The following is a 10263-nucleotide window of genomic DNA, read 5'->3' as shown; positions in this document are numbered from 1 at the left end:
CTGTCTCTCTCTCTCTCCCGCAGGGACGGACGGGGCAGGCGGTCGCTGAGAGGACGGGATCCCAAGCAGCGTTGTCCGGGAAGACGGAGAGCGTCTGGGCTGGTGGGCGTAGCGGGAAACGTTTGATTGCACCCGAGCTGGGGGAGAGACGGGCGAGCGCAATCTGCTCCCTGCGCACAGAGCTGGCAGCGGGTGGCACCGGGATTATTATGGATGGCTGGGCTGACAGCTGCATGCTCTTGACCCCTCAGGGCTGCCTCTGATCCCCGCGCTCCCGGAGTGGGAGGCTGGCAGCCGGAGCTGCGACTCTGGGGGTGCCCAGGGGGAGAGTTAGACATTCTAGGCACAGCTCTACCGACCTCCTCTCTTCGCCCCCCACAACCCACCTCTGATCCCAGCCCACCGCCCTCTCTCAGCCCCTCCCAATGCCTGCTGGGCCTGGCGGAGAGCACGTGGCGTGCGAGTGACCCCTTGCTGCCAGCTTCCCGCCATGGCCTCGTCGGACGGGCTGCAGTACCGCGCGCTCTACGAGTATAAGAAGGGCCGGGAGGAGGACCTGGCGCTGTGCCCCGGGGACCTGGTCACCGTCAGCAAGGCGGGACTGCTGGGCGCTGCCGACTACAAGGAGGGGGACGAGAGGAGCCCCAAGGGCTGGCTGAACGGCTTCAATGAGCGCACCAAGGAGCGGGGCGACTTCCCGGGCACCTACGTGGAGTACCTGGGCCCTGTGAGGATTGTGCCCGCCGGTCTCAAGGCTCGGCCCAGGCCTGTGCCCCCCACCCCCACCAGCCAGCTGTGGGGTGAGTACCAGCTGGGGATGGGGAGGGGGGCGTGTGTGTGATGAGTGCGCTCCCCTCCCCCCGGATAACGGCCTCTCAAAACTCCTTAGAGCAGGGGGCGGCTGTTGTGGGGAGCCACCCACGAGGCCCTGGGCTAAGGTGAGCCGGCCTGCCCTGAGAGCCCATCTCCCAGGGAACGCGAGGACCCCCTGCCCAGACACCCCTTCCTCTTCGGGGGCAGCCAGCTCCCACGGTCTCCACGTGGGGGGGGTCAGACAGCTGGGCCCCAAGCCCCGTGGGCTCTGTGGGGCAAAACGGGCCCCTGCCCCCAGAAAGCGGTCGCTAGGCAAGCCGTCAAGCACGCCTCCGGAGGGGGGAGAGGGGAGCGGGGTGGGGTACGTGCCTCCAAGACGCCTCCTCCAAGCCCGGGTTTGCAAGTAGAAAGCGGGGGCCGGCTGGACATGTGGCTCTGGGTGGTTGAGCCCAACGGGGCACGTGGCTCCTAACCAGCAGCGGAGGCTCAGGGGCGAGTCGGAGCGACGGGAGCCGGCTGGGAGCACGCTGTGCCGGGGTGGGGTGGGGGTGGCATTCGCCTGGAGTCCTGCCTGGGGTCCCACAGTCAAGGTCTGTTAGAGGCCTCGATCCTGATCGCGTGCTGACTCTCTACGGGGTAGGACTCTGCTGGCCTCAGTGGTGTCGCTCCTGACTTACACCGGCCCGCCTGAGATCCAGTTCGGGCAGGGTTGGCTCGTGGAGCAAGCTGGCATTGGGCCACTGGCTGGTGTCACGGGTGACTTTGACTAACCACCAAAGCTGGGGCAGGATGGCGCTGCTAGCTCCGCTGTGGACACCCGGTTGTGTGGTATTTGCCAGGTAGTCCTGCCTCCCGATCCTCGCCAGAAGAGACTGGGGCTTCCTTGACACCGGGGGAATTAAGTCCTCCAGGGCCCTCTGGATGCTTGGGCTGCAGTTTTCCTCTGGGAAGCGGGGTTACCTCTGCGGGGGGGATGAGGGATGGCAGACTCGAGAGCTCCCTCAGTGTCCCAGTGGAGACACACGCCAGCCCCAGAGGTCAGATCAGCTCAACGTTTGAGGGGCTTGGATCTGGGAGGGGGGACGCGGTCGGTTTTGTTCCGAGCGTGTTGCAACGTATGCACCGAGCCCGTCGCTCCTCTGAGCCAGGCTGGCCAGCGAATCGAAGGCTGAATGAATGGGATCATTTAGCATGCGTTGTACAGCTCAGTGGAGCGTGTCCGGATTTGTACCAGTGACCAACAGAAACTGGCAGCACGGCGAGCGATCCCAGGAGCCAGGAGCTAAGCGCCCCTCCACTTCTGCAGGCAATCGGGTGCAAGAGCTGGTAGGGAGGCAGGGGAGAAAAGGTCCCATAGCATGCTACCCTGGGGAGCCAATAGACAGACCGAATGCCCAGCTCTCAGCGAGGCAACTGGTGCAGTGGGTCGGACAGGGCATGCAGTGTAATGCTGTCACCTTGGTAAAGCTCTTTGAGATCTATAGCTGGAAAGTGCTGGGTAAGAGCTAGTTATTGCAGCTGTGGGGGAGCACAGAAAGGAACGTCAGGAGCTGTACGGTCTTAACCGATATGCCCCTATGAGAGGTGTGGCTGTAGAGATGTAGGATTTCCTTTCAAGGACCCACCGATGGCAGAGGGAAGACGGTGTGTTTCTCCCTAGCTTAGAGTTTTCACTGTCACTTGCTCTTTCCTTTCCCCCTCTTTTCAGCCTGCCAAAGTGACTTCCAAACTGGTTTCTGGTGTAATTAGTTGTGTAACTGATCTGTCCTGCCTTCATTTCCTGTGTCTTGCAACTTTAAATCTGAATCAGCTCCATGCAGATTGTTACAGAGGTGCGGGTACACACTGTGCTCTCACCGGAAGGCTTTATATTCGTTCTTTCTTGATCGGTTGCTAATCAGTTGCTAATCAAAACTCATTCTGACTTGGAAATACATGGCTGCTCTTGGTGTATGGAGAACCCATAAATCCTGAACGTAAGGTCAAAGGAAGCTGTAGCAAGACTCTTGTCTCTTTTCACGGAGTCCCTTAAAAACAGGAGGACGTTTCTAGCTAGGGTGCTTGCTGAGTCGCAAATGTGTAAATATTTGTAGAGACTGCCAACTGATTCTTCAGCAGTGAAGTCCGATGCCTCTGTTTGTTGCACAACATGGGTGGATTCTCAGGTGGAATGTTCTTGGGTCAGGTTTCTGCATTAGCAGTGTCCTTCTCTGTGTTGTATTTGAATGAGGATGCCCAGAGTATATGGCCTGATTCTGCCCACGCTTGGGCCCGGATAAGTCAGGAGTCACTCTGGAGAAGTCAATGCAGTTCCGTAGCCTGAGAGGAGAACTCAGTCTGTTGGGGAAGAAAATTTGATGTGGTGTTGTTACTGCAGCTTGATCATTGCTATGTGTTAGAGACCCCATTTGGCTGCCCAGAGGAGAGGGGAAGGGATGGAGAGGAAGGCTGTGTAAACATAGCACCAGTGTTGCAGGCAGATCAGGGTGTCAGACCGGCTGGGATTTTTTTTCCCCAAAGCCAAGCAGTTTTATAAATCTGTTTAGGTTGCAGGGTCTCACTGCTGCAATGGTTCAAGGCATGAAATCTCTGGCTAACGTCGCATCACTCTGACTTTCAGATTATGCGACTGTTTTTGTTGGAGGGAGGACGGGTTAAGGCAGTGGCTTTCAACCTTTCCAGACGACTGTACCCCTGTCAGGAGTCTGATTTGTCTTGTGTACCCCCAAGTTTCACCTCACTTAGGCTGACCAGACAGCAAGTGTGAAAAATCAGGACGGGGGTGGGGGGTAATAGGAGCCTATACAAGAAAAAGACCCAAAAATCAGGACTGTCCCTATAAAATCGGGACATCTGGTCACCCTAACCTCACTTACGACTTGCTTACAAAATCAGACCTAAAAATACAAACACGTCACAGCAACACTGTTCCTGAACAATTGCTGACTTCCTCACTTTTACTATATAATTATAAAATAAATCAGTTGGAATATACGTATTGTACTTACATTTCAGTGTATCATATATAGAGCAGTATAAACAAGTCAGTGTCTGTATGAAATTTTAGTTTGTACTGACATCGCTAGTGCTTTTCATGTGGCCTGTTGTAAAACTAGGCAAATATCTAGATGAGTTGTTGTACCCCCTGGAAGACCTATGCGGACCCCAGGGATGTGCAAACCACTGGGTTAAGGCACTAAGCTGGGACTCAGGACACCTGGGTTCAATTCCCTGCTCTGCCACAGACTCCCTTTGTGACCTTGGCCATGTCACTGAGCCTCTCTGTGCCTCAGTTTCCCATCTGCAAAATGGGGAATAACAATCCCCCCTTGGTCTGCCTTGTCTATGACTATAAGCGTAACACCAGCCGACCCTGCTCATCGGTGGGCGGGATCGAACCTGGGACCTCTGAAGCTTAGTGTATGAGTCTCTACTGCATGAGCTAAAAGGCACCTAGATTATCTAAAGGGGGACGTCTTCAAACTTAGGTGTCTAAACTGAGGCACTTAACTCGGGGGGCCACTTACCTCCATATTTAGGCACCTGACTGAAGAGGCCCTGCCTGTCAGAGGGGCCCAGCACACGCAGCCCCCACTGACTTAATCTTTAAAAAACGCCGAGTACAGCTCGAATGTGGGTGAGCCAAAACCTCTGCTTGATCGCAACACGTCGGCAGTTACATAATGCACCCAAGCAAAAAGGACCAGGCTGGTTCATTCTCCTCTCTGCCAGGACGTGATAAAGGAGAAATCTCTCTCCGGGCATAAGGTCGGTCCGCTTCCTGGCTGGGATCTGTGCTGGGGTTTATTCCGATCGACACAGCGTGACCTACCCAAGGCTGAACTCTCCCAAGGACCGGCTTAGTATCTCCAACCCTCTGGCGTCTGTCTGCCTGGCTGGTGTCTCATGCGGGGATTTCGAACTAGGTTAACAAAAGGGCTTGTGTAGTTTTGAAGCGTGCTGGAGCATTAAGCAGTTTTGCTGATTGGAATGTCGGTTTCCTTCCTTCCTTGCCACCTCCCTGAGCTCAATGAGCGAGCCCCGTGTTCAGAGGGCCGGGCACAGCATTGCAAAGTCGCGGGGGTGGCTGGGAGCAAGGGGTGGTAGCAATGCCCCATATGGCGCTGCAGGATCATGCCATGCCTGAGATGCCCACAGAGAACGTGATTGGTTTAAAGGAGGATTAGCCTCCGAGGAGTGACATGAAGGGGCGTCCTCATTAGCGTTTTCTATTCCTGACTATTAATGCTGCAAACTCCACCTGGGACTGGCAAACCCACTTGGCTCGCCGCAGCCGCAGTGAAACTTCGGCGATAGGAACTGAGCCGGCCGTTCTGTTGGCGATGCACCGGGCGCAGCACGGAATCCAGCTCGCTCTCCCGGAGCAGGCTGGGCTGTGCAGGAGCGAAGGGCCAAATTCAGCCGCGCCCTGCCTCCTCGCAGCCATTTACCCCATGCAAAGCCAGTAAAGCCGCTACCGAACCAGCGTGGCAGCGTTTTGCACCTACTTTGCAGCCACGTAAGCAGCCACACCCAGGGCCGGGCAGTGGCGGATTGAGCCCAGTTTGCACGCTGACACAGGGAGCCGTGTTTGTAGAGCTGGCCGCTCGCTCTTTATTTTTAAAGCGATCGCTGTTAACTAGGGTGACCAGACAGCAAGTGTGAAAAATCGGGATGGGACTGGGGGGTAATAGGAGCCTATATAAGAAAAAGACCCAAAAATCGGGACTGTCCCTATAAAATCGGGATATCCGGTCACCCTACCGTTAACCCAAAGACTCAGCCGGACCCGGAAGTGGCTGCAGAGGGAATTGCCCTAAATTAATGTTTGACAGGTCGCCATCAATCAGGGCTACATTCCAGCCTGTTTCTGTGGGATTTCTACCCACTCCCCCAAGAATACAGTTCTCCTAACCTCCAAAGGCAACTCCTGTAGGGTTCCCAAATACACATCGCTAGCCAGCGACTGTTACAAATACCGAGACTTCTTAAAAGATGACGGACAGCACGCTGGGTTGACAGGCCTGTCAGAGGATGAAAGTCCTCTCTCCATACGTCACCGCAGCACCTGAGCATCTCATGATCCTTACCAGTGTCATCCTGGCAACACCCCTGTGAAGTGGGGAAGGGCTATGGCCCGTCTCCCTTCCTCAGATGCCTGATCTGAGGCATGTAGAGTGTCCTCCTGACGTTGCATCATCATAACGCGTGCGTTGGGACATTGCATCAAGAGGCAGCCGATATGACATTGCAACTCTCTGTCCTCGCCAAGTGGGCAGCGTCAGGACCTGCACAAGGATTTTCTGTGGCCAGCTCCATCCTGGTGCGGTATCTGCCCCCCTCCTTCCTGGCTGTTCAGAGGGAAGGGTGTCTAGTGACTCTCCTCTCCCCCTACCATCCCTGGCATTTTTACCATGCTGCCATGCCAGTCGCCCTTGGCAGAGATCTAGGTAAAGCAAGCAGCGCGCCGAGCTAGCCTGCATGCTCCAAGCACTGCGCGTGACTCTAGATCCATAGGAGGGGTGTTGCTGCCTTGTTCGGTGTCATTCCATGTTGTACAGTGGGCTGCCTTTCATATGGAAAGGGCGGTACGGAATCACAAGGCGTGTCCTGGGTCAGCAAGTGCTGGGCCAGCGCAGAGCTGTTACTGACAGAACAAGGAGCAATGGCCTCAAGTTGCAGTGGGGGAGGTTTAGGTTGGATATTAGCACAAACTTTTTCACTAGGAGGGTGGTGAAGCACTGGAATGGGTTACCTAGCGAGGTGGTGGAATCTCCTTCGTTAGAGGTTTTTAAGGTCAGGCTTGACAAAGCCCTGGCTGGGATGATTTAGTTGGGGATTGGTCCTGCTTTGAGCAGGGGGTTGGACTAGATGACCTCCTGAGGTCCCTTCCAGCCCTGATACTCTATGATTCTAAAGCTGTTTGTGCCACACCTGCCTTCATTATGCCCTGCTGTGCTCCGCGCTCTGTCATCTGAAGGACGGGTTTATTCAGTGAACGCGAGCAGATCATGGTTCTCTGAAATGCCTTGCTGAACTTCTGTCAACAATCCTCGGCTTGAGGATCACAGGTGAAGAGCTCCACGTGCATCTGCCATCTTTGAGCTGGGCTGGGCGGTTTTCATCTTCTGGGGAAGGATCAATCCAAAGGGGCAGGGATGCCACTCACCACAAATATTCACAGTGAGAATGTTTGTGGCGTTTGACCATCGCCAATTCTCCCTAGTGACTTGATCCACGTTTGAACCCAGGCCCCTAGACGTGAAAGGCTCATAGTTAAGGCTACGTTTTAGTCACGGGTATTTTTAGTAAAAGTCATGGACAGGTCACGGGCTTTAAACAAAAATTCACGGCCCCGTGACCTGTCCATGACTTTTACTATATACTCCCGTGTGACCGGGATCCCAGGGGGGCCAACTGAGGTCACTCAATTAGGGTGAACTGCAAAGAATGGGGCAGACAATCCACAAAGCTGGTGGATATTCCAATACTTAGATTTACCAAGCCAGCATAAAACAGCTTCCTTATTACCTCACTGATTACTCAGAAGTCCAAACAACGCAGTTTCCTTAAAGCGATCCAGCCTCAGGCCTCCGTCCAGGTACCCACGTCAAATATGATGAGGATTACTGAAAATCTTATTCATCGTGTAAGAAAGTTCTACCAATCCCAAAGGATCTGACACATTGCCGCCCAGGTTAATGAATGTTGTTAGTAGCTACCGGTGACATTCCATTCCTAATTGAGCTTTAAGATGGGCATTGACTGGGGCTGGAAATTACATGGTGGAAATGAGCATGTAACACTGGCTACATTTGAGTGTCTCCTGCTAATGCCCGGTCTGCATCGAGAAGAGTCTGCTGCCGGTGTCTACTAGAGGGAGCCCTTTAGATCAGGGGTCCTCACTCAACCTTTTTCTTTCTGAGGCTCCCCCCCATCCCCCCGCAACATGCTATAAAAACTCCACGGCAACCCTGTGCCACAATAACTGGTTTTCTGCATATAAAAGCCAGGGCTGGTGTTAGGGGGCAGCAAGCAGGGCAATTGTCTGGGGCCCCACGCCACAGGGGCCCCCATGAAGCTACATTACTCAGGCTTCAGCTTCAGCCCCGGGTGGCGGGGCTCAGGGGCCCGGGCTTCAGCCCCATACAATGGGGCTTTGGCTTTCTGCCCTGGGCCCCAGCAAGTCTAATGCTGGCCCTGCTTGGCGGCCCCCCTTGGGGGCCCTGGACCCCTGGTTGAGAACCACTGCTTTAGACCAAGCAGCTGGGAAAATCCTCTTGGTGCGGTAGCTCCAGGGCTGTATCCCAGCTGCAGACCTATGCCCAGAGCTGTGAGGTTCTTACCAACCGCTCTGGGGCTCGTTCCCTCCGCCGAAGCTTCCTTTGTCCTTGCTGCTGGCAGTTGTCTGAGTTTCACTTCATTAGGTGTAATTGGGTTTTCTCACTCCTGGCTGGACAAACACGAGAACTTACTTCACTGCATGACAATTTATCAGAGGGTGCTTGGTAATGAGGGCCGCTGACCTTCAACTGGGGAAAGGAAGAGGAGAAAATGGGCTGCACACGCAGAATTTTAAACAGCGTTTGTTTCCCTCATGCCCATCCTGAAAGTGAATTCACAATCCCAGTACCTGCCAGGACTCGAGGGGCTTTGTTTTTCCTGCAGCAGCTGTTGGTGTGGCTGCTGACTGGGAAAATGCTTTGCTTTCAGTGCTTGAATTCCGGTCTGGGAAGGTAAGTCAAGGAGGGTGATTTTCTAAAACCCTTTGCTTGCCAGCGTGTGTGAGTGACAGGCTGACGCACCGGGGATCGAACCAGGGATCTCCAGACTAAAAGCGGGAGCTAAAGATCTGTCGCTGCGGCTGTAACAGAATCGTGTTGTCTGCGGAGTGGGCACACAGAGGGGCCCTGTAACGCTGGCCAGTGGGGTACACGTCTGCAGTTAATTTTTTATGCTGCATGTACTTAGGGGACCAGCTGGTTCCATAGAGTGGAATTGCCAGAGGAAGTATTTCATCAGTGTCACCAGCTTTGAATTTGACTGCAGTTGGCAGCGGCTCAGAGCTGTTACCATCCACAACTGGCCACCTTGCTGAAAGGCGAAGGGCTGCTCGGGCCCATGAGACCAGACGCCTCTCAGCCGAGGTGGCCCTTCGGGTTGTGGTGGTGGCAAAGGGAGGAACCCGGGTTTGTCTCCTCGCACTGGACATTACCTGCCCCCCCCAGCTCCAGGGACGAGTGAACTCATTGAAAAACTAAGGCCCAGCTTTTGATCTGCATGGGAGTCGCTCTGGATTAATCGCAGGAGGAATGAGATCAGAAGCTAGCCCAGAACGTCTGCACGTACCTTCTGCTAACGACTTTCTGGTCCTCGAGACCTCTTATCCCAGGTTTTCAGGAAGCTCTTCCGTTTGCCATCGACGGTTGCGCAGTAGGAGTACAGTTTGCTTTGCCGAACACCCAGCCAATGATCTGTGTTGCCCCTTGGCTCCCCCGGAAGGCGGGGGTAGGACCTGAAATAGGCTGGGTCAGAGGGGTCTTTATTTAACAAAGCTCATGTCTGACCGGAGACAGACTAAAGCTGTTGCAGCATCCATAGCGTTGTGCGTACTACCATTACATGTTCGTAAAGCGCTTCGGTGATGAAAGGCGGTTGTGTACATTAGTGCAGGGGGTCAGGTGGGGACCAGCTGTAATACCCCCCCACCCCTACTCCCCTGAGCAAGTCCCCTCAAAGTGACTATTGCACATATAGTATGTGTGTATTTGCCCAGAGTGGACCATGCATATACGGACCTATTGTGTTTATGATTGCCCGGGGAAGTGTAAAACACACAGCCACGCTAAAAAAGTATCCAGGATGTCTAAGAAATAATGCCTAGATTTTATATGCCATGTTTAGCCTTTAATTGATGTGAACTTAGAGCTGACAGAACTTAGTTCTGCCCGAAAATTAAATCTTCCCAGCAGGTTTGCCTACATTTATTTTTTGTAGGTGGGTGTGTTACTCTGCGCCCTGTGCGACAAGCTTGGGTCCAGTCTAATGTGAGCGTTGGCCTGGGGCGAGGTTAATCGAAGACCATGGGAAGATCCTCCTTTGTCTGTTGTTTATTTGTATTAGAGTAGGACCGACAGGGCCCCGTTGGGCTAGGTGCTGCGTAAACACATTGCAGGCTCTTTGGGGCACGGATTGCTATTACTGTCTACACGGACAGGGCAGAGAGATGAAGTGACAGTCATCTGCTGAGTGTATGTTGGCCTGGAAAATGCTGAGTCTAAGCTCAACTCCTCAACTGGTGTGAGTCCACCTAGTCTGCCGATCAGTGGAGTCCGGCTGAGGATCGGACCCTGATCCCCCTTTTGTGCGCATTAACTGGGAACAGTTGTCCGGTGGGTCTCTGCCTTTTTTGCACCAGGGGGATTCTTCTCCCATCTAGCATGAACTCCC

The 10263-nt window shown here is 54.2% G+C and overlaps 1 protein-coding gene across 1 annotated transcript in view; it reads left to right on the top strand.

Moving 5' to 3' along the window:
• Positions 1 to 490: 490 nt before the first annotated feature.
• PIK3R3 (phosphoinositide-3-kinase regulatory subunit 3) overlaps positions 491 to 10263 on the top strand; it is a 317953-nt gene continuing 308180 nt past the window's right edge. The window contains exon 1 of the mRNA XM_065410143.1: positions 491 to 800. Coding sequence (XP_065266215.1) covers positions 491 to 800 — 310 coding nt within the window. The remainder of the gene's footprint in view (positions 801 to 10263) is intronic.

This window comes from Emys orbicularis, chromosome 8 (assembly GCF_028017835.1).
Source record: "Emys orbicularis isolate rEmyOrb1 chromosome 8, rEmyOrb1.hap1, whole genome shotgun sequence".
Taxonomy (NCBI): domain Eukaryota; kingdom Metazoa; phylum Chordata; order Testudines; family Emydidae; genus Emys; species Emys orbicularis.
This window is presented reverse-complemented; position numbering and strand designations above follow the sequence as displayed.